This window comes from Sebastes umbrosus, chromosome 14 (genome assembly GCF_015220745.1).
Source record: "Sebastes umbrosus isolate fSebUmb1 chromosome 14, fSebUmb1.pri, whole genome shotgun sequence".
NCBI lineage: Eukaryota > Metazoa > Chordata > Actinopteri > Perciformes > Sebastidae > Sebastes > Sebastes umbrosus.
The window spans coordinates 31,908,602-31,933,446 of record NC_051282.1 but is presented as its reverse complement, the minus strand read 5'-3'; the positions used below and the strand labels follow the sequence as shown (position 1 = coordinate 31,933,446).

At 41.4% G+C, this 24,845-nt stretch overlaps 1 protein-coding gene across 1 annotated transcript in view; it reads right to left on the bottom strand.

Moving 5' to 3' along the window:
* The window catches only part of doc2a (double C2-like domains, alpha), a 46,410-nt gene that overhangs the window by 6,574 nt on the left and 14,991 nt on the right, over positions 1–24,845 (bottom strand). Inside the window, 6 exon segments of the mRNA XM_037792009.1 lie at positions 1,687–1,892; positions 10,867–10,926; positions 11,478–11,604; positions 14,488–14,597; positions 18,650–18,724; positions 21,836–21,915. Of these exon segments, the coding sequence (XP_037647937.1) occupies positions 1,687–1,892; positions 10,867–10,926; positions 11,478–11,604; positions 14,488–14,597; positions 18,650–18,724; positions 21,836–21,915 (658 nt within the window).

Genomic DNA, 24,845 nt, shown 5'->3' with positions numbered 1-24,845 from the left:
AGTATCTTCATCTCTAACTTTAAAACCGAGCCGCTCCGACCTGAACATCACAAGTTGCGTTAAAGAAATGAGTGTTAAAATGAATCACGTGTTGTTATTCTGTTAATCAGACAGCCCTAGTTTAAAGATCATAATGAAGCCAGACCGATCAGAGAGGAGCAGGTGGGATGTACTGTTGACCCGATGGAGAGCGAGCCGTGACACAGCGTGCGGCGGAGACTCTGGACGCTGCAGTGATTTCTAAATCTGGTAAATCAGTGTGATCTCAGTCGACCCCTCAGCTGTCAGTCGCCTTCTTGTTCTGGCTCGGTCTGTATTCAGACGGCGTGCGACAGAAAGAAGTGTTCAAAGCGAGCGTCCCTCGAGGGAACAAAAGCAAAGAGAAGCCTTAAATCCTCCCGACAGTGTTTCCTCTGCTCACTGATTCTCCTTCCTGCTGGAGACACGCTGCGCTTCTTCAACAACGGTTATATCAGCGATTAGGAAACTTAATTAGACGGAAAAACTCCAGAATCTATTGGTCTCATTAGTGCTGGAATGTAACTAAGTACATTTACTCAAGTACTGCACTAAAGTACACACCTGAGGTACTTTACTTGAGTCTTTTCTTTATACTTCTACTCATTTATCTGACAGCTTTAGTTACTTCACACATTATTTTAAAGACACAAAACATATGAGTTTTTTTAAATATGGTGTTTTGTTATAAAAATTAAAAAGCTGTATGGAGGACTGAAGCTGCCAAAATCAAAAATAAATAAATGACTCAATATATAAATTAATATGTCATTAAATGTAGCCAAAAATAATATAAGAAATATATGTAGGTATTAATTAATAAAGAAATGTGACATAACTTTTATGTAATTGTTTTTAAAATGTATTAATTCATTTTTGTATTAATTTTTGTATTTATTTTGAATTTATTTTTAAATGTATTTAGTCATTTTAGAGTTCAACTGACTCATTATGGAAGGCGGAAAATACAAAATAAAATAAATAAATAAATGAATAAATATGTCATTAAATCTAGCAAAAATAATATTAAAAATAAATGTAGCAATTCATTTATGAAATGTGACATAAATTGATATTTCTGTTTCAATTTGCTTTTTTTATTTATTTATCTTTTTATTAATTCACTTAATTATTTACTCTTCTCTTTAATTTTCTCCTTTATTTATTGTTTTTAATTTTTGATTAATTTCGTTTTATTTGGATTTATTTTCACTTTATTTATTTATTTTGGCATTTTTTATTTATTTTGTATTTTTATTTTTTAATTTTTAATTTAATTTAATTTTTTAGTATTGTTTTTTATTTAATTTTTAATTTTTAATTTTTAATTTTTTTAACATTTATTTTTTTTTAATTTTTTAATTTTTTTAATTTATTTCTTTTTCTGAACTTTTTTGGCCATTTTTCAGATTTTCCGGGGGAATTTTTCAGACTTTTTTTTTGGACATTTTTCAGACTTTTTTTTCGGGAAGTTTTCGAAAAAAATTTCAGACAAACATACTCACATACTCACATTCACTTTAAAGGGGTCATATGTTAGCATGTTAACGTGCTAACTTTCTGCTTATGGATCAAAATGGGATTGATTGAATTGGATGTTTTTTGGCCTCCTGAGAGTAATTCAGACCCCGGTGGACCCGACAGATAGATAGACAACAGAGTTCTTACATTTTGACGTAGGGGTCGGAGAACCCGTTGACGTCCATGGCCGCCAGGTGGGCGCAGCGCTTCACGCCCACAGAGAGACCGCCTCCGCGGCGTCCTCCTCCTCCTCCGTCTACCTCGTTATCCTCGGAGCTGAGCGGAGGCAGGAACTGCAGCGAGAGGAGAAGTCGGCCTCTCTCCTCCAGGCTGTGCAGCTGCTCGTTCTCCCACTGTGGACACAGAGGCAGAGTAATCACATTACTTTGGTCTGATTAGATTAGTCTGATTAGTTTGGCCTGGATCTGCCCGAGGTCCACTCCAGACCTTTGAATCCACGAGTTGACCTATTCGTCTGGCATCATGACACCAGACGGAGGTTTCTCTAAACTGCTCTCACTCCCAACTCGTCAAATACCAACAGTCGGTCGACATATCGACACACCGAGGGGCTCGTTATGATACGAAAGGTAGAAAGTCTTTTATTTTGGTGACTAAAGTAAAACAGAGAGAAAGAGCACAGCAACGAGCTTCATCATAAAGCGTCTGATTCTTTAATGTTGGAGGTTTTGGCTCCTGTTTAGATGCTTTTTCTGATGTTCTTGGCTGTTTATTAAAGATTCAGTGATGAAAGCAGGACCTGGTTTCCTCTGGTGGTTTTTTGCTTCAGGCGCTTCAAACATCTCCGACACCACGACCTGCAGTTTGTCCCACTGAGGACTCGCTGCCAGCAGGCTGGACTTTCAGCAGTTATTATAATCATTTACAAAACCAGATCTTTAAAGAGTGTTTCCTCCCACAAAATATGACCACAGAGATGATTGATTTATATGATGATTTTATACTTGAGTTAATATGAATTTAATGATTAAAATAATAATAATTTAAAAGTTAAAATAAATAAATAAATAAATAAAAGGGAAATTAAATAAAAGAGTGTATAGATAGGGAAATAAATACAACTGTAAATTCATAAAAAAGCTAATTAAAACAAAAATATCAATTTATGTCATTTTTTATATTATTTTTGGTACATTTAATGGCATATTAATTAATTAATTTATTGAGTCAATTATTTATTTAATTTGTCAGTTTCCGTCCTCCATACTCAAGAGAGCATAACATTTTGTTTTTGCACAATTGAGGAAGTTTTATTGGATTTTGCAGTTCCAAAACTCTGCACTAAATGAAGGAATAACATTTTAGATCTGATATCATTCAATGTTCAATATATTTTACATAAAAACCATTATATTCATGTTAAATTACAGAGTTATAATTACGCCATAGCTTCTGTGGGAGGGAGGGTAGTGTGCACAGTACTGTACTGTACTTTTTTATTGTCATCTATAGTGGGTTTCTTTTGCATAAAAAAACCCAATTCAAATGATTATTTAAATATTTGCTTTGATTAAAAGCAAGCTGTTTAGCGCTGTTAGGAGGTTCAACAGGTCATAATTCTCTCTCTAATATCTATTTTATACAGATGTGAAAACATCTCCTTCAAACAACTGGATTTATTGAAGTTTCTCACCAAAAACTTAATTTTATGAGATTACTTTTGAACGCATCATGATAACGTTGTAATTTACCTTCGTCTTATACTCATTTTTACTGAGCAGAGCTTGAACGCCTCATCATAATAACTCAATGGGACCTCTGTTAAGGACTGTGCTGCTGTCGCTTTATCAGGAATAAATAGTGTTCATCCCATCAGGTTTAGTAGTGCCATGCTTTTGAGCGTTTTTTTTCTCTCCGCCGTGACTCCAGTCCCAAACAAACATGATACAGCGTGCATATGCCGTTGTGTAAGTCATTGTGCAACGTAGGAATCAATAGTGACGGAAGCATGAGAAGCCAAAGAATCGGACAACTAGGAACCAGTTCTTAATGGGAAGTAGAAGCAAAGACAAGGATAGACTAACGCAAAAATTTATGACTCTCTATCGTCTAATCTGACATAGTGGCCATCGTAACCGTCAAACACATCCTGTAGTCTGATCCTGGCGTTAGAGAGTACAGGTAGACTCAACGTGTCAGCCATGACTGGATGATGAAGGTTTCATATCTGAGAATAGAGCTGCAGCTCGTGGGAGTCGAGCCTTTTGAGTCCAGCTAGAATCCAGTTTTCTACTTTAATTTCATCCCAAAACATTCCCACAAAGAGGAGATGGTGAGACACACACACCTCCACCTCCACCTGACGCTGATCATCAGGACTCCGATCGGACCTGTGTGGTCGTGAGAATACGAATAGTTTAATCCTCTCCTCCTCCTCCAGTCCTCATTACAATTTACCACCTGTAACTCTCACATGCTCCTTCACGCTCCGACCTTTCACTGCTCTTCAGAACAGACCTTAAAGCTTCAGTTTGAACGACTGAAACGAGGTGAAAATGGTATTAAATTCAGCCGGCGTTCAGCTCCAGAGAGCTCCGGCTTCCCAGCGTCCTTCACTGTAAACCTGCTGCCAAAGAAGAGGAAGAAGAAGGTCAGGAAACAAGCATATCGATGGCTTTTAGCCGGAGTCGGCGCGGCTTGGCAGGATTCCTCTCACGCCCACCTCCAATTGGTGGGAGAGGAACTGCAGATGAACTCGGCCTTCACTGGATGAGATTCAGCTCAGCTACATTTCACAGAGTCGACCTGCTGGCTGAGATGAAATAAGCCATCAGTCCTCCAGCTCCACATATCTGCTCCATCCACACTTCAGCTAACCGGCTGGAGGAAACGCCATCCGGCTGTATGTTGGTGTTCCAGCTGAGCGGACTGACAGCTCCGTCCTCGTGTTAGAGGTCAGCTTCAGAGGTCAACTGACTCATTATGGAGGACGGAAGCTGACAAAATACAAAATAAATTCATAAATATTTCATTAAATGTAGCACGAATAATATTAAAAATGAATGTAGCTATTAATTAATTTATGAAATGTGACATAAATTGATATTTGTTTTAATTTGCTTCTTTATTTTATTTAGCTTTGTACTAATTCCCTTATTTATTTACTCTTCTCTTTAATTTTCCCCTTTATTTATGTATTCTTTTTTATTTATTTAGTTATATTTAGATATCTTTTAGTATATTTATTTATTTTTGAATTGATTTTGTATTTATTTTGCATTAATGTTTTATCTATTTTGTATTTACTTTAAAATCTATTCATTTATTTATGCATTCCTTTATTTATTTATGCTTTCTTCACCCCATATTTAATAACTTCTGTATTCTTTTCTTTATACATTTCTGTCTCAATAATAGAAAAGAAAAAAAAAAAACTAAATAATAATATAAATAATATAATAAGATAACAACATTAATGAGCCCCGAGTCAAAACAGAAATCAACATCAACAAGTCGAGACCAACAAGTCTCAAGTCAGGACTTAAATCAGAGTATTCTCTAACTTTGGACGGAGCTAGGCTAGCTGTTTCCATCTGCTTCCAGTCATTATGCTAAGCTAAGCTAACCACATCCTGACTCCAGCTCTCCATCTGAACATCTCACTCTCAGAAAGAGGAGAACTCAAACCGGTCCTCAAACTGAAGTCAAAGATTTATGGACATCTCCCTCCTTTAGGAGCTGAAGCTGAATATGAAACAGATCAAAACACCGGACAGAAGAACCCATCAGGACCTGAAGGAAAGATTTGATATTCAGATTTAATGTGATTGAACTTCTTTGATCCACACGGAACCGCCTGCAGCGATCGGTTATAGAGCCGAGTTTAACATGAAACACACCAACCAGCATCGAGCCTGATGAATATTTAATAACTTCATTTACCTGCGACGCCGAAACCTTCTCACATCCACCGCTGGAGGGATTTCATCTCACCAGAGTTCCATCAAAACAACTGATGATGGGAGAAACTGAAGCGTCTCTGATTCTTCTTCTAAATGGTAGGACTTTGTTTCTGTTATTTGAACCTTGAGGTCAGTGAGTCTCCATCTCATCCGTCCTAAAGCGTCCTCTCAGCTCTAGAAACTGAAGAATGAGGCCGGCTGTGGGACACTTCAAGGACCTTCAGTCCTCCAGGCAGGTTTCAGGGTGCTGGACTGAGCTGGGATGTGATTTAGCACCTTGAAGTCTTCCAGGGCGATTTCCCCGACTGTCATTTCACAGGTTTCCTCACAAATATATACGAGGATTACGTCCTCCTAAAAAGAAACCATTAAAGAGATACTTCACCAGAAAGTTTTATTCTTTTAGAGTCACATGTTTCCATGAAGGCTGGAAAGATGGCAAATAAAAATGAGGTGTTTCCTTTCTTCACAGCAGCTGAAGCTTTGGTTCATGTTGGTTTTCACAACCAGAGAAAGTATGAAAACATCCAGATGAACTTGTCAAACTCATGGACGGATAAAGAAACGATGCTCCACATTGCCGTAGCTTTGGTCTCCAGGACCGGAGTCTCTGCTCCTCTGCTCCTCTGCCTGCCTTCACTCACACACCACGCTCCTTCTCTCTCTCTCTCTCCACCTCTCACGTGCATGCTGCTCACTCCACACTGCAGAAGAGTTAGTTTAGCTCTGAGAATATCTAGTGAATGTACAGTGGACGTTTGTGCAGAAATAACTGCTGCAGCTCCTCCAGACCAACAGAGGTTTCCCGTGTCTTGTGAAGTGACGGGGCTCCGCAGAGAGAAACGTTATCGTCTCCCACCAAAACTCCGGCGTCTCCCCCGTTCCCTCCGGCCGCGGTCGGGAGGCTGAGGCGGGAAAAGCCAACACTAGGATCAGCATTGATTCATGGAGAGACCTTGGTCTGGTCAGCTAACATTACTGCCAAGCAGCTGAAATATAGAGTGATATTGTGCTTTTAGCTGACGTGTGTCTCCTCACTGTGTTGAGCGACGCTCCTTCATGTCTATGTAGAGCGAGCACAAGCGCCAGCAACAGGACGCTGACTTTAGTTGACTTAACGGACACAGGTGAAGCTGTTAACAAGACATTTAGGATTCTTACAAACAGTCCCTTTAATATTATGACTTTTTCTTATACAAGTACAACACAAGACTTTCCACCAGGAGACGGGTGTTCGTGTCCAGCGCGACATTCAATATAACGTTCACTTATTCTGTCACATCAGTCTTTAGTCAGTGAAGTTAACGTCAACCGTGACCGTTTCCTAACCCTAACTAAGTGGTTTTATTGCCTAAACCTTACCTCCTGTGAAAATGGAAGTTTATTTTGAAAGGACACTATGCATGTAACGAGTGCATATCGACACGCCGTCCCTGGTCCGTCCAAAAGTAACGCTAGAGGGGCGCCTCCGTGCGTCGCTCTCTGATGTCGAGGGGCGCTGACCAGGCGGCGGTGTTTGACCAGTTGGGAGTGAGAACGTGTTGCTTTTACCAACTTTTAGTTTGGCAGCTCCTCATAGACGATGCGTGGCAGCTCGCCGCACTTCGCCACTGCTCTGGTGTGAATTTGGTGTTACAGAGGGGGGGTGGAGATAAGAGATTTCAGGAAGACCCACTCTGTCCTCCTCCCTCTTCTCATAAACAGATCATCCCCCCACCCCAGATCTAAACATGGTATTTATTACAGTCATATTCAAGCTGCTCTGTATTTTCGGTCCAAATGCATAAATTAGGTTGGTAATTGTTCTGTTTTACTGCAAATGGAATAATGACATAATGCATATTGGATGTGTTTCACAGTCCAAGTCTGATGACCTCAGCTGGTAACTGCACAGCGTCTCAACTGCCTCCGGCGTCCCCCCCCCCCCCATCCATCCATCCATCCTGTCCACCTCCTACAGAGGAACCACAGACCAGCTGCATCACTATCTGGGATGTGAATGACCACAACTCAGACAGCGAGTCCCTGCAGAGGACAGTGAAGAGTCCTCTCTTCCCTCCCTCCCTCCGTCCAAGACGTTTACACTGAACGCTGCACAAACAGGGATCATAAAGGACCCTGAAGACTGGAGAGAGAAGCCAGCTGGCTAACAGATACTGGAGTCAATCTATGACCTCTGACCCCATGATGACACACGCTGAGGGACAGCCCCCTCATTTGCATAATGAGGCAGAAATGCATAAAGAAATGTATAAAGAAAAGAATACAGTTATACAGTAAATAAAGGATGAAAAGCAAAGGGAAAATCTTGTATAAATTAATTAATTAATTAATAAATAAATAAGTGAATAAATAAATAAATAAAACATATCTACGTGCAAAAATTAATAAAAGATGAAATGCAAAGGGTAAATCATGCATAAATAAATAAATTTTAAAAAAATCTAAAATAAATAAAAAACAAATGCTAAAATAAATAGATAAAACATAAATAAATGCCAAAATAAATAAGGGGCGACATGCAAAGGGAAAATCATGCATAAATATTAATAAAAAATAAATATAAAATAAATAAATAAATAGAAACATAAATAAATACATGCATTTAAGAATAAATGTAAAATAAAAAAAAACAAATGCAAAAAATAAATAAAAATTAATGCAAAAATTAATAAATAAAAAACATAAATGCAAAAAAACAATTCAAAAATTAATAAAATAAATACATAAATGAAAACATACATTTAAAAATAAATATAAAATTAATAAATGCAAAAATTAATAAATAATACAAATTTATAAAAAATTAATAAAAATAAATACATAAATAAATTAAAAGGAAAATTAAACAGAAGAGTGAATAAATGAGGGATTTCAAATACAAAGATGAATAAACAAAGAAGCAAATTAAAACAGAAATATAATTTTTTGTCACATATGATCAATTAATTAATGCTACATTTATTTTTTATATTATTTTTGCTACGTTTAATGGCATATTTTTTATGTATGAGTCATTTATTTATTTATTTTAGCAGACTCCGTCCTCCATAGTTGTTGCTTCGCTCCCCCTGCGTGTTGCATCATTCTTGTTGTTTAGAATCAGAGAACAGGACAAACACATTGTTCCTCTGTCTGCTGCTGGATGACTATAAAGTCTCTTTTCTTATTTCACTGACCTTTTACTCACAACTCATGTTGTGTTTCCTAACAGCGGCCCTGATAAACCATCGTTATATCTTCGTTATAATTCCCTCCAGTGTCATCATGCTTTACTGAAACAGTGTTTTAGTGGTTTCTCTCTGTCGTCTGCATCATTTATTACCAGCAACTCTCTGAGCTGCAGCCTGACAGCTCCAACATCCAACATCCAACATCCAACAGCCTTAATAAAGTTGTAAAAGTTTGAAGAAGCTCGGCTACGTGACGTGAATTCATATTCGCTGTGAGAAGACTGTTTACTTTTCTACGAGCCGTTCAGGACAGAAGAAAAGTGTAATTTTCTGTTCCCTGCAGATCATCTGGACTCCTTTGTGTCTTTAAACTCCTCATCGTGTGTCATTTCATCTCCATCCTCAGCCTCTCTGTCCTCCAGCTGTCACTCTCTGATCCTCTGATGACGGCTGATCTCTGACCAGCTCTGTTATCTCACATGTTTCCTCTCTGTTACCGTCTGTATCTCTGCTGGAATCATCTCTTCTTCTATTGTTTCCTATTCAATCACTTCCAGCTCTGATTATAGATCCTGGTTCTGATATTCTCATATTATCTGAGAGTAAAAGAACCCAAATATCTGCAGAGTCAGGCTGCTATCGATGCTGAGTCCTGATTAAAACACTAACTGATTTATTCTTTAATCACATGTGGACCACATTAAGTCTGTTCTGCTGGTCTGCCGGTCTGCCGGTCTGCCGGTCTGCTGGGTGACACCGTGTCCCCGGATCATCACGGTCCTGATAACAGAGTTATTTCCCCGTCACGGGGGTGTGAGCGGGCTGAATCACATCACCTGGGGTAGATGTGATTAATGACCTTGCAGCTGAAGAGGCCTCACAGCAGGAGGTCTGAGCTTCCAACCTGACTCAGGGTGACGGGGTGACGGGGTAACGGGGATCCCGTCACGCTGAGCCAGACGAGTCTAATGAAATCTGGGTTTCAATTTGTGTCACACGCCACATAAGCTGTGAGGCAGCGTTAAGCTGTGAGGCATGTCAGATGATGATGAGTGTCTGCCGGGTCGCAGCGCAGAGACACAAACCATCATCAGAGACACAAACCATCATCAGAGACACAAACCATCGTCAGAGACACAAACTACAGCAGAGACACAAACCATCATCAGAGACACAAACCATCATCAGAGACACAAACCATCGTCAGAGACACAAACCATCGTCAGAGACACAAACCATCTTCAGAGACACAAACCATCATCAGAGACACAAACCATCATCAGAGACACAAACCATCATCAGAGACACGCTGGGTCTTTTAACATGAGGCAACATGAATTCATCTTTTTGGTCGTTAGTTTGGGTTTTCTTACTTTATCCTCACAGCGTCACATCATCAGCATTATTATTATTATTATTATTATTAATATTAATATTATTATCATCAGCCGCTGTGTTCTGACTCATCTCAGGTCGTATTGTTGTGATATCATATTCCTGCAGCCCAGTCAGGAGCAGTCAGGAGGAAACGCTGGGAGTCTACGTTTCTGTACATCACGGATATGTTCTTTTCTTCACACATTTATTTTTACATTTCTTTATGCATTTCTGCATTTTATTTATTTATATAATTATCTTTTATTTATTCTTAAATGTATTTATTTATTTAGTTAGTTATGCACACTTCTCCCTTTGCACTTCACCTCTTTATTTATTTCCCCAAACTTATTTATTTCTGTATTCTTTTTCTTTTTACATTTCACGTTGAGTGACAGTTCATTTATAAACCTTTATATCCACCGTGAATAAAGGTTTATTAAATTAGATTCCTCAGAGAGTATAACACATTGTAATAGATATAAAGGAGAGTAGAAACTAATTAGAATAAGTGAACAATAATTAAATTACACAACACAACGTGTGACTGCAGCATTAATCTCCAGCTCTGAGTATCTCCTCTAAAGGTTCTGATTCATTCTCCTCTTCACCTCAAACTCTCTCCACATTCAGCCGGTAGATTAGGTTTCAGTACGTGTCGGCAGCGTTTCAGTGAAAACTAACACATCGGTTCTGATAAACTCAGAAGTTGATCCAGCAGCTTCACACCAGCAAACGTTTAAAGAAGTCATGTGACCACGGGTCACTCTCAAGAGGCGGAAACACGTTGATGTCGGTGACCTCGTGACCTTTTGTCTCCACATCAGACGGTGAACTCAGAGTGAGACTCTTACCTCTCGGAGGTAGCAGGAGATCCCTCGCAGGGCTTCGCCCATCGCCGTGGGAGACGGCATCTGGAGGCAGAGAGCAGATACAGTCAGGAGAATGGAGGAAGGAGGATGGAGGGATGGAGGATAGAGGGATTGAGGATGGAGGGATTGAGGATGGAGGATGCTTCAGTCATGTTTCTGTGTTTGTGTTCAGACTGTGAGTGTCTTTCTATAGAAGCTGTTGACCGTCTGGGAGGCAGACAGAAACGGGGCTGTGTGTGTTTAGAAGCTTCTGAACTGAAATACATTAACATTTAAAAGCATCTTTTATCTTTCTCCTTCCTGTGTGGTGGACCAATAACAGAAACTCCTCCAGACTGACACAACAACAGAAGGATTTACAGTCTTTTACTGAACAACTTCTGTTGTTTTACACACATTCCTGCATCTTTACATCTTTACGGAGTGTCAGGGCCAGGTTGAGAAAAAATTAATACATCTGAGATTTCGGGAATAAAGTCAGAAGTTTACGAGAATAAAGTCGTAATATTACAAGAATGAAGTCATAAGTTTAAGAGTAGAAAGTGATAATATTATGAGAATGTATTTTGAATATGAAGTATAAAGTGGGTTACCGGCGGCGGGTGCTCCAGGCAGGTGTGGAAGTGTTTGGTCTGGTCGGGTTTGACCCGTTTCAGAGGAACCCGGGACTCTCCGATCAACTCATTATGAGTCAACTTGTCCTCGTCACACACTGTCAACCTGAGGAGAGGAGACAAGGAGACAGGAGACAGGAGACAGGAGACAGGAGACAGGAGACAAGGAGAGGAGAGTTGTCAGTGTTGCTAACAGCCATGTTCGGGGTTAAACTGTGGCTCAAAGCTACAGAACAAACTCTGAGGGTGATGAGTTCCTGAGGTCAAATAAACAAAGTGATGACATCACCGTGGAACGGAGAAGTGACGACTAAAGACGAGGACACGCGGTCGACCGTCGGACAGTTTGGTGATCATCGGCGACTTTCAGACGACTCACTTGTGAAAAGAATAGTGAAAAACATTTTATCCCTGAATGTGTATGTAATATCCTCCAGGTGTGAAAGGCGTCCTCACAGAGATAGAAGTAGATGTATTCTCTCACACACTGTCGGGGCTCTCGGAGGATAAAATATGAAATGTCTTTTTTTTCTTGTTTTAAAGCTTTAAACAGTGAGAAGTGAAATCTCAGGGGAAGCTGGATGCTGTCAGGAAGGTCTGCGGAGCGGTGAAGCATCTCAGGGCGACTGGCTCTGATATTTACTGAATATTCTGCTAATTAGCTCTGAAAAACAGTTTCAGAGGAAATAACATCGCTGCCAGGAAGTGAAACGTTGTTTTACTGCACGGAGGTCGTATCTCTACTCAAATACCAGACACAGATAGAAGGATGCTCGTTCTCGTTCCCAAGGCGTCAAATTCAACGCTTTGTCACGTAAGAAATAGATTTTTTTAACACCAGAATGGATCTATCTGCTTCACCTGAGTCTCTGTGGAGCTAGAAGGAAGTTACCACTTTTATTGTGGTAGTCTGAGTGACGTGACGTCATATCTTTTATTGTGGTAGTCTGAGTGACGTGACGTCATATCTTTTATTGTGGTAGTCTGAGTAACGTGACGTCATATCTTTTATTGTGGTAGTCTGAGTGACGTGACGTCATATCTTTTATTGTGGTAGTCTGAGTAACGTGACGTCATATCTTTTATTGTGGTAGTCTGAGTGACGTGACGTCATGTCTTTTATTGTGGTAGTCTGAGTAACGTGACGTCATATCTTTTATTGTGGTAGTCTGAGTAACGTGACGTCATATCTTTTATTGTGGTAGTCTGAGTAACGTGACGTCATATCCGCTCCGTATCAGTCAACCAAAACAAACCTCAGAGAGTATAAACCGTTGGAGGGTCGTCGTGGATACGACCTGCACCCTCCCATGTTAAATCCAGCGTGGTAAACACTACACATCCAGTAAAGGATGGAAACACTTTGGGTTTCACACATTGACAGGAAAAGCAGAGCTACACAGAGCAGAGCTAAAGCTGCATGCTAACTTCTAAGGAAGGACAAAATGTGTCCGAAAATAAAGTTGAAAAAGCCGAAATATGTCTGAAAAAAAATCTTTAAAAAAAGGCTGAAATATGTAAAAAAATGTCCGAAAAAATGCCAAAGTATGTCCGAAATGTGTCCCCAACAAATTTCCAGAAAAATTTTCAAAAATATCCCCAAAAAGTGCAAAACAGTTAGCAGGAAACATTATCGTATCGCGGTAACATGGCGGTGGAGCCGGCCGTCGCTCTCGTCTCCGTGGTCAAACGGGCCGACGCTACAACTGTAGAGCACCCAGATACTGACATTTGTGTTCTCTGCATTGAAACGGCCCCGATGGAGCTGACCATGGATGATAAAGAGAACGGAGCTGACGGGAGAGCTAGAGACCACCTTGGAGAAGTTAGAGGAAGTAGACACGTGGGACTACGTCCACTTTTCAAAATAAGGTGTTAACAAAGGGAACTAGATATACAAAATACATCTATAGAAATTAGATTGATGGATTATATTCAGAGATTCATTTAGAGGTTTTCCAAAGTAAAAGTCTCTAGAAGTGGATGATTCATCTTGTTCCCTTCATGGTCTAGAGGTAAACAAGTTAACAAATATTGTAATATTGAATAACAATACTTAAAAATGGCAATAGATATACCCGAGTATCATGATAGTACTGAATGTGGAGATCGGTGAATCATCCCAGACCTACTATTTAGTCATTATGTTTTATGTCCAGTTGGGTAATAACACTGTGTTTATATTCATCAGGCATTGAACTGCACATTTTAACATAAAACTCCATTTGTGGGACTTAAAATGTCCGTAGTTGCAGAACCAGCAGGAGTTGGGATGAGAACGTGTTGAGATCTTTATAGATCTTTATGCAGAGTGTTTAATTTAATGAAGAGTGCACTGTGGTGTGTCTTCCTGTTTTACGTTTCCTCAGAGGTTGGTTCTCAGTTCCACGCCGGCTTCGCTTCATGTTTAGTTCAGATTGATTGTTTGCTAATTAAACGCTTCCACTCCGTTCTTTCACTTCTTTTTATCACGGACACGATTCATTTATCTTTAAAGTGTGTAAAACATGTCAACATGTCCCGTCTCCCGTCTCCCGTCTCCCGTCTCCCGTCTCCCGTCTGCAGCGTGTTGAAACCCCCCCCAAACACCAGACCTCATTGAGAAAAGAGCACATTTGGGCGCCGCTGATTGAGTTGCACTTGAATGGGAGCTGATGTGTGTTTGTTGTGTTTAACAGGAAACAGGAAGGAGATGCGTCCTCCACCTCGTGATCCGTGTGTCGTCCTGCAGCGGCGTTCTGCTCCGACAGTTAAATTAATCAGAGAGGACAACTGAGCTTCATGTCTGAATGTCAACACGTCCCCGCTGCCTGATTAATGGCTCCAAGAGTAATCAGTCCCAAATGAAAACAGGCGGGAATTATTCCCAGTGGGCACGCACACACACACACACACACAAACACACACACATACACACACACACACACACACACACACACACACAAACACACGCACACACACACACACACACACACAAACACACACACACCTGAGCGTCTTCCTGTGCATGTCTTCTTCTGTGATCCCGACGTAAGTAAGCGTTTCATTCCACACCGGATTCAGAGAGTTACGGATCGTCTTCGTCTTCAGCTTATTGGCCTGAAGGACACACAGAGAGAGACAGAGAGACAGAGAGACAGAGAGACAGACAGACAGAGAGACAGAGAGACAGACAGAGAGAGAGAGAGAGACAGACAGAGAGAGAGACAGACAGACAGAGAGACAGAGAGACAGACAGAGAGAGAGAGAGAGACAGACAGAGAGAGAGACAGACAGACAGAGAGACAGACAGACACACAGAGAGACAGAGAGACAGAGAGATTAATATTGATTTCAGTCTCTGCATCTCCACATCATAAAAATACCCATCCATCCATCCATCTTCAACCGCTTATCCGGGATCGGGTCGCGGGGGCAACAGCTCCAGCAGGGGACCCCAAACTTCCCTTTCCCGGGCCACATTAACCAGCTCTGACTGGGGGATCCCGAGGCGTTCCCAGGCCAGAGTAGAGATATAATCTCTCCACCTAGTCCTGGGTCTTCCCCGTGGTCTCCTCCCAGCTGGTCGTGCCTGGAACACCTCCCAAGGGAGGCGCCCAGGAGGCATCCGTGCTAGATGCCCGAACCACCTCAACTGGCTCCTTTCGACGCAAAGGAGCCAGGACTCTACTCCGAGTCCCTCACGGATGACTGAGCTTCTTACCCTATCTCTAAGGGAGACGCCAGCCACCCTCCTGAGGAAACCCATTTCGGCCGCTTGCACCCGCGACCTCGTTCTTTCGGTCATGACCCAACCCTCATGACCAGAGGTGAGAGTAGGAACGAAGATTGACCGGTAGATCGAGAGCTTTGCCTTCCGGCTCAGCTCTCTTTTCGTCACAACGGTGCGGTAAAGCGAATGCAATACCGCCCCCGCTGCTCCGATTCTCCGTCCAATCTCACGTTCCATAGTCCCCTCACTCGCGAACAAGACCCCGAGATACTTAAACTCCTTCACTTGGGGTAAGGACTCATTCCCTACCCGGAGTAGGCAATCCATCGGTTTCCTGCTGAGAACCACGGCCTCAGATTTAGAGGTGCTGATTCTCATCCCGACTGCGTCACACTCGGCTGCGAACCGATCCAGTGAGTGCTGGAGGTCGCAGACCGATGATGCCAACAGGACCACATCATCTGCAAAAAGCAGCGATGAGATCCTCAGCACACCGATCTGCAAACCCTCCTCCCCCCGACTACGCCTCGATATCCTGTCCATGAATATCACGAACAGGATTGGTGACAAAGCGCAGCCCTGGCGGAGGCCAACCCCCACTGGAAACGAGTCCGACTTACTGCCGAGGATCCAAACACAGCTCTCGCTTTGGGCGTACAGGGATTGGATGGCCCTGAGAAGTGCCCCCCTTACCCCATACTCCCGCAGCACCCCCCACAGTATCTCCCGGGGGACCCGGTCATACGCCTTCTCCAAGTCCACAAAACACATGTAGACTGGATGGGCATACTCCCAGGCCCCCTCCAGGATCCTTGCGAGAGTGAAGAGCTGGTCCGTTGTTCCACGGCCAGGACGGAATCCGCATTGTTCCTCTTCGATCTGAGGTTCGACTATCGGCCGAACCCTCCTTTCCAGCACCTTGGAGTAGACTTTACCAGGGAGGCTGAGCAGTGTGATACCCCTGTAATTGGCACACACTCTCTGGTCCCCCTTTTTGAAAAGGGGAACCACCACCCCGGTCTGCCACTCCTTAGGCACTGTCACCGACTTCCACGCGGTGTTGAAGAGACGTGTCTCATAAAAATACATCACGATTAATTGCAAATTAATCACACATTTTTTATCTGTTCAAAACGTACCTTAAAGGAGATTAGTCCAGTATTTAATCCTCTTATCAACATGGGAGTGGACAAATATGCTGCTTTATGTAAATGTATGTATATATTTATTATTGTAAATCAATGAACAACACAAAACAATGACAGATATTGATCCAGAAACCCTCACAGGTACTGCATTTAGCATAAAACAATATGCTCCAATCATAACATGGCAAACTGCAGCCCAACAGGCAACAACAGCTGTCAGTGTGTCAGTGTGCTGACTTGACTATGACTTGCCCCAAACTGCATGTGATGATCATAAAGTGGGCATGTCTGTAAAGGGGAGACTCGTGGGTACCCATAGAACCCATTTACATTCACACATCTGGAGGTCAGAGGTCAAGGGACCCCTTTGAACATGGACATGACAGTTTATCCTCACCTTTTGTTTTCTTTTTTTTACATTTTTTAGATATTTTTTGGATTTTTTTAAAATTTTTTAGACATTTTCGGATTTTCTTTTATTTTCTTCATTTTTTAGACATTTTTCGGAATTTCTTTTTTTTATTTTTTAGAAATTTTTCAGATTTTTTTTTCATTTTTTAGAAATTTTTCAGATTTTTTTTTCATTTTTTAATTTTTTAGACATTTTTTGGATTTTTTTTTTTCATTTTTTAGACATTTTTTGGATTTTCTTTTCTTTTTTCATTTTTTAGACATTTTTCGGATTTTCTTTTCTTTTTTCTTTTTTAGATATTTTTCGGATTTTCTTTTCTTTTTTCATTTTCTAGACATTTTTCGGATTTTTTTTTCATTTTTTAGACATTTTTCGGATTTTCTTTTCTTTTTTCATTTTTTATACATTTTTCGGATTTTTCTTTTTTTTCATTTTTTAGACATTTTTCGGATTTTCTTTTCTTTTTTCATTTTTTAGACATTTTTCGGATTTCTTTTTTTTTTTTTTTTTACAATATTCAGAATTTTTTTCTGGCGTTTTTTCTGACAATTTTCAGACTTTTTTTCAGGCATTTTTTGGACATTTTTTTGGAAAAAAGGCCCACACACATTCACATATCTGGAGGTCAGAGGTCAAGGGACCCCTTTGAAAATGGACATGACAGTTTTTCCTCGCCAAAATGTAGCGTAACTTTGGAGCATTATTTAACCTCCTTCATGACCAGCTAGTCTGACCTGGTTGTTACCGATGGATTCATCAGGTTCTATAGTTTACTATGAAACCAGTATCTTCTCTCTAACTTTAATCTAAAAATCACATGTTGCATTAATGTGGTAAAGGAATTAATGGCGTTAAAATAAATCTGCGTTAACTTTGACAGCCCTAATTAAAACTGATTCAAATCAAATTAAAGATTAAATCTTATATAATCCAGGTTTAACATTGACTTGATATTAACATTACGTCTGGTCAGGACTCGTATTTAAACCGTTATCAGAGACTAGTCCGTCTCTTGGGTTTAATTTGTGAAGATAATGGCAAACTGTTCCATAAAAACACAAATCATTTTTATAAAAAGATTCTTAACCAGACGAGCAGATGAATTCTGCTTCTCAATCAATGCTCCAGTTAATCTTTTTTACGCTCCACACGTCAGCTGTGAGTGAGACAGATTTCATTTCATGGCTTTTAATTAATGATCTGGTCTGAAATCAGCTTAATCCACAGCATGCTGTCGGTTCAGAGCAAACACTGCACACAGTGATTATATATATATATATAGTTTCTATAGTTCATGTCTGACAGCAGGTTTACAATAACAACAATAACTCAGACATCTCTATATCTCAACCAAACATTAACGATATCTCTCTGTGTGCATCACTGAGGACATTATGTTGGTTTAATGTTTAATCTCTACATCTTTCTGTCTGTGTTCATGCAGACGGAGGACACTTTGACACCCTCAGCTCCTATAATACTCTCAGTCATGATTTTGCATTGAGCGATGACATCATCGCCTGTTGTCGGTGGATGGTTTAGAAGGAATAACAGAACGGTAACGAGCACGCCGCCATGTCGTTTCCTGTTTGAAAACCAGAGACCAATCAGGTGCATCAATGATGACGATGAGTACGTCAGCGTTTAAATGTCCAGCTGAGTGGAGTGGCGTCCTCTAGTGTCCTCATCGGACCTGGTGGACATGTAGCACTGGATTTAACATTAGAGACACGACCACGGACTACTACAGGAACTATTTCACCACAAACTGACAGACTGAGCAACGCGGTCCAGACAGGTACTGGGTCTGGACCGAGTCTTGTTCAAAGTGAGACACACCTGGTGAACTCAGTCTAACCGAACCCGGGTTGAGTCTCACCTTACAGGCTCCGGGCAGGAGGTGCAGTTTGACGTACGGGTCGGACAAACCGTTGAAGTCCATCGACTTCAGACCCTGCAGACACACAAACACACAAACACAACAACACATCAGTGACGCTTGATTGGGATTCAGGTGAGCCAGTTCAGGGTTCCTGGTCCTGGTCCTGGTCCTGGTCCTGGTCCTGGTCCGGTTCACTCTGGCTCGCTGTGATCTCTTAATGAGCCACTAGCAGGTGAGGTTAATGTGTGTTAGGTGTTTTTAATGATCTGGGGGATTAGAGCTCCTGGTGTGTTTGATTGGCAGCTCCGTCCCTCTCAGGTAGACGAGCAGAGGTCCGATCCTCCACAGGAACCGCTGAGTGAGTGGAACGGGCCTTTAGTTAACAGAACCGTCGTTAATGTTATCAGTAACACCTGTAGTCTTCCTTCTGAAGGTCCGGCCACGCCATCATTTCAAATCACAACAGAATCACTTGATTCCAGTGAGATTACTGGGATTAGAAGATCTGCTCCAGGAGGCGAAATTAATTCAACTTTGGGTCCAAAACAGAGGAAGCTCTCGGAGCTTATTATTTATTATTATATACTGCTTCTAGTTTAATATATAATAATACATCAGCATCTATTAGTGTATTATATTTGATATTAATAATCTGAATGTGTAAAGTAAAGCTGTCAGATAGATGTTGTGACATCATGATGATGTTTCATGATGAATCACTAGATGATTATTAATCACGTTATTATGAATGAGTTGTAATGTGTGACCTTAATGTGAACGCAGCGTGTTGAATGATTCCAGCCTGAAGCCGACGGAGGACGGAAGACGGATGATTTAAACACACAAACGGAGGGTTTGAACCTCGTGACCTCACATCATACTTCACATCGTACCTCACATCATACCTCACATCATCCTGAGATATTACTCCCAAATTTATTTCAACAGCTTTGACATTTGCAGCGACGGCAGAGAGACCGATTTATTGTTTCTAATGAGGCTCGACTGTGACCTTACAGACGAGTCTGGTACCAGATTCAATCTCACATAATGTACGTTTAAATCCAGCTGTGGTAGAAGGACTCAGATCTTTAGTGGAGGTATCAATACTGCTCTGTAGAAATACTCTGTTACAAGTCAAATCACAAACGTATTAACCCTCTGAGACCCACAATAGAGACATTTTAGTCTGTTTTTAGGGGGTCCAGGGGGTCTTTAGGGGATCCAGGGGTCTTTAGGGGGTCCAGGGGTCTTTAGGGGGGTCCAGGGGGTCTTTAGGGGGTCTTTAGGAGGAGATAGCAGGTAGATGTCTGATAGAAGTGGTGAACATCATCTGGTTTTCTGCCTGATGCTAGGACTGAGACTAAAAGGCAGAGTTGCAGCAGAACATAAAATGCCATCCGCACCAGGAATGTGGAGTTATCTTATAGCTATAGCTTCACCATAACAAAGCCTGAGAACCAGTCGGTCTTTGTGTCTCTGCTGTGGTATAACCAGTCTACTGTATGTAAAGCAGAGACAGACAGTGTTCTATGATTAAAGCATCACTCAGAGAGGACAGTTATCACCTCTGATACTGAATGAAATCTGCTCTGATCCGCCGTGAATCAGCAGGAATCTGTTTTCCTCTATTCCCCCTCCACCAGGTGGAGAGTTACGGTGTCACATATTCATTACATCTCTGAGAGTATTTCAGTCACATCCAGACGTATTGAGCCGGTGACATTTCAGTCTTTTAGTCAGTAACTTCTCAGCGACTCTGAAGTGTCGTAGTGTCCCGTGTGAACGTGGCCGAGGAAGACGGAGCATAATAATCAGTCTGCTGTCATCGGTCCGCTCCGCCGGGTCCCTCGGCAGGTGTTAAATGTCGGCAGGTGAGATTTAAGAAGCGGCGGAGCTTCAGAGCAGGTGTCGGGGTTTAGCGGTGACGGATACTTCGGTGACAGGAAGACCGGCAGGTGATTGGTCCCTCAGCTCCGACGGGTCCACAACATTTATAGCTGGTTGTCTCTTTCTAGTCCTCAGTTACTGTTCCTGACACTTAAACCAGCCTCCGGAGCTCTGAGGTATGACACCGTCTCTCCTGGAGCTGGTAGCTTGTCGTTTTGAAGCCAGGAGGTTCAGATAGAGCCGGACTCGTCTCAGGTGAGAGGCTGATTAAAGAGCTCTCCAGGTGAGAGGCTGATTAAAGAGCTCTCCAGGTGAGAGACGGTGGGTACGGTGTTAAAAACACCACCCGGTGAGAAGAAAGAGAAACGCTTCTATAAGAACGGTTCATTAATGAGAAGTCAAAGGTTTCAGATCCGGTTCAGTACTTTGGTCTCTGCGGTTCTTATCAATGAGCTCTACATTAAATGAAACCTGGTTGTCAGGGGAAGGCGTATAAATACCACCACATTACAGGTGTCGTGAGGACGCATTTCAGCCTTTTCGCATGTCATTTGTAGGCCACGCAAATGTCCGCAGTTAGGTTCAGGCAAAAAAAACACTTAGTTAAGGTAAGGGAAAACGTCATGGTTGGGTTTAAAATAAGTCAACGAAGTAAAACACATCACAAACATCAATAAAACAACATGTGACAATTGTGACAAACGTCAGTAATGGTTCTTGTCCACAGGAACACGTGGAAGGAATCCAGAAAGACGTACTTATTGCACGTTAAACATCGTGCGCGTTATTGCCGTTTATGCGCCTTTTCCGTGCGAAGGGGCTGAATAAATGTTGACTGATGAAAGTCTGATCAGAGTCAAACGCTGAGATCCAACATGAGAACGGAGGAAACATCACCTCGCTGTCTGCAATGAGACGATGAATGATAAAATGAATAACCCAACATCAGTTTGACTGATGATCCGTTGAGTTCACAATAAAAGAAAACATGTTATACATCAATTATTTATAAAGATTAAGAATGTTGGAGAGATCTTATTAGATGTGACTGATAGAACAGCTCTATGTTGGTTTGGCTTGTTCAGAAGTCTTAATGCTGCAGCTCAGAATGATATCTTAGACAGCTGACTGTGATTCTATGTTGAAACGGAGACAATCCAAAGAGCATTTGGTCTGAAGCCCACTGAGGCCTGAAGCTCTCTGTGGTGTCTGAATGGGAACAGATGTGTGCCGGGTCCAGAGAGCCGGTGGAAAGACCTGTAACCAGACGGGCAGTTTGGCGAGCGTCCTTACCTTCGCCCGGAGCACCGTGCAGTGCAGCTCGCTGGAGCGCTGCTCGTATCTCAGCTCGAACTCCAGCGTTCCCAGAGCAGCTGAGGAAACGTAACACAGAACAGGATTTACTAACGGAGCAGCACATCTGTCCACCGAAGAAAAGAAACATGACATTGTTGAACATCAGTCAGGATCAAATGAGAGCATGCGAGAGAACAGAGAGACATCTCAGCATGCAGTCTGAAGAGGGAAATCCAATTTAGAGGAGCAGCAGCTGTCACATGAAGAGCAACACAGCACACAACACAACACACAATACACATCAACACACAGTATCAACACAACACACAGTATCAACACAACACACACAACACAACACACATCAACACAACAAAATACACATCAACACACATCAACACAGAGTATCAAAACAACACATATCAACAGGACATCCTGTGTCCTCTCAGACGGAGAGGGACACGTTGTGTCCTCTGAGACGGAGAGGGACACATTGTGTCCTCTCAGACGGAGAGGGACACATTGTGTCTTCTCAGACGGAGAGGGACACGTTGGTCCGGGTGTCTCACACTAACGTGCGTAGAACGGTTCAGTAAATGTTCATACAACACACAGACGAGCTGCTGTTGTTCCTCTGCGTTATATAAGACGACTCATACAGAATGTGATTCACGGGGATTAGAACCAACATTTATTTTAGTCTTCACCAAACCGCTGCTTACACAACAGAATGTATTCTGATTCTGTATTCTGATGCTAAACGCTAAGCTGCTGTAAACCGACGTGTGTTTATCAGACGCTGTCGCCTCCACTTCCTGTTACAGCTTCTGTTCACAGGAACATCTCAGGTGAGTGTTACCACTTCTGGCTGGAAAGTCAATCTGATGACTACAAAGACACATCAAACAACTACAAAGACACATCAAACAACTACAAAGACTCATAAAACAACTACAAAGACACATCATCACAAAGACCACTGACCGCAAAGAGATGCTAACGAGATGCAAAAATAGATGCACAACCAGATTCAAAATAACCACAAAGAGACACAATATGACTACAAAGAGACAAATAACAACCACAAAGAGATGAAAAACAGCCACAAAACAGAAGCAACAACAAAGAGGCGCAAAACAACTACAAAAAAGGCATAAAAAAACTACAAAAGACGCAAAACTACAAAAAGACATAAAACAACTACAAAAGACGCAAAACTACAAAAAGACGCAAAACATCTACGAAAAGATGCAAAACTACAAAAATATGCAAAACAACAACAAAAGACGCAAAACTACAAAAAGACATAAAACAACTACAAAAAGATGCAAAACAACAACAAAGAGGCGCAAAACAACTACAAAAGATACAAAACTACAAAAGGACGCTAAACAACAACAAAAAAGATGACTACAGACACACGACCATTAAGGGACGCAAAACCACCACAGAGATGTTAAACAATCACCGACTGCAAAGAGACACAAAACAACTACAAAATTACTACAAAGATACAAATAACAACCACAAAGAGACAAATAACAACCACAAAGAGACACAAAGAGACCACAGAGAGACTAGAACCTGGAGGACTCCCGTTGTGTTGGATACGCAGCGTTTCTCTGTTTGTTTTCTGTGTCTGTGTGTTTCTGACTTTGCATGGTTTCTGTATCTGTAGCGTGTTTCCTCTCAACGTTCAGGATTTGTTTTTGGCTTTCTGCAGCACGTTTCTTCATCTGCAGCGTGTTTCTGTTGTTGTATTTGTTCTGGATTTTGCTGGAGGACAAAGACTGTAAATGAGCTCTGGCTGGATGTCTTACATAAACTGCATCAGCTGCTTTTATTTAAATGAATCAACGCCGACATTTGTCGGTCAAGTAAATGAATGAAATGAAACTAAGCAGCTCCCTCTTTCCTGTTTCAAAAGGATAAAGACGTGACTCTGGAGGGGATTTAAATCACTGACTACAGCAGGTGATGTTCATTTAAATCATACTGAACATCCAGTCGGACTCAGGACTGAAGGGTGATAACACTAGTGTTTGTCCTCAGCCGTCACTGACAGCGTAGTACTGAACAATGAGCATCAGATAATGATGATTTAACATGCAGAGAGAGCAGATCCATCTCAGTCTTCTCTCTGCAGTCCTCAACACTAAATGTTAATAAAACGCTGTCTGTCTGTGTCCATGTTGTTTTATTCTAATGTGACTCTTTGTGGTTGTGTTTCCACCCACCTCCTCTGACTCCCAGCAGCCCGGAGCAGAGACGACCGGCTGCTGTAGAATCATACCGCACTAACACTAACAGACGCAGTGCTTCAGCATCCTGCAGACGTCAGCGCACCGCGGTAACGCTCTGCAGCGACGAGAACATCTCTACAGGGACCGTCTCTACACAACATATACTACATACTCAACATCTAATAAAGACGGGTTCTGTCTTATTGGAAGTGTCTGTTATGATTCGATCAAAGAGTTTCAGTTACAGGACTGTCAAACTCTGATGAATCTAGTTATTAAAAAACAAATTAATTATCAACCAGTGACTAAAAAACAACCGCAGAGAGAGACAAATGGACAACAAAGAGACAAAAAACGACCACAAAGACACACAAATGATGCAAAACGACAAGGGGGTGACCACAGAGACACAAAACAACAACAAAGACATTGAAGACGGCCACAAAGAGACACAAAACAACCACAAAGAGACACAAAAACAACAAAAAAAGAGACACAAAATGATCACAAAGAGCAAAACAATATCAAAAAGAGACACAATATGACCAGAAAGACACACAAAACTACTGAAAAGAGACATAAAATGACAACAAGGAGACAAAAAACAACCTCAAAAAGACACAAATGATGCAAAATGAAAGGGGCTGACCAAAAGGAGACACAAAACAACCACAGAGAGACACAACACAACCACAAAGAGACACAACACAACTACAAGGAGATGAAAAACAACCACAAAGAGACACAAAACAACCACAAAGAGAGAC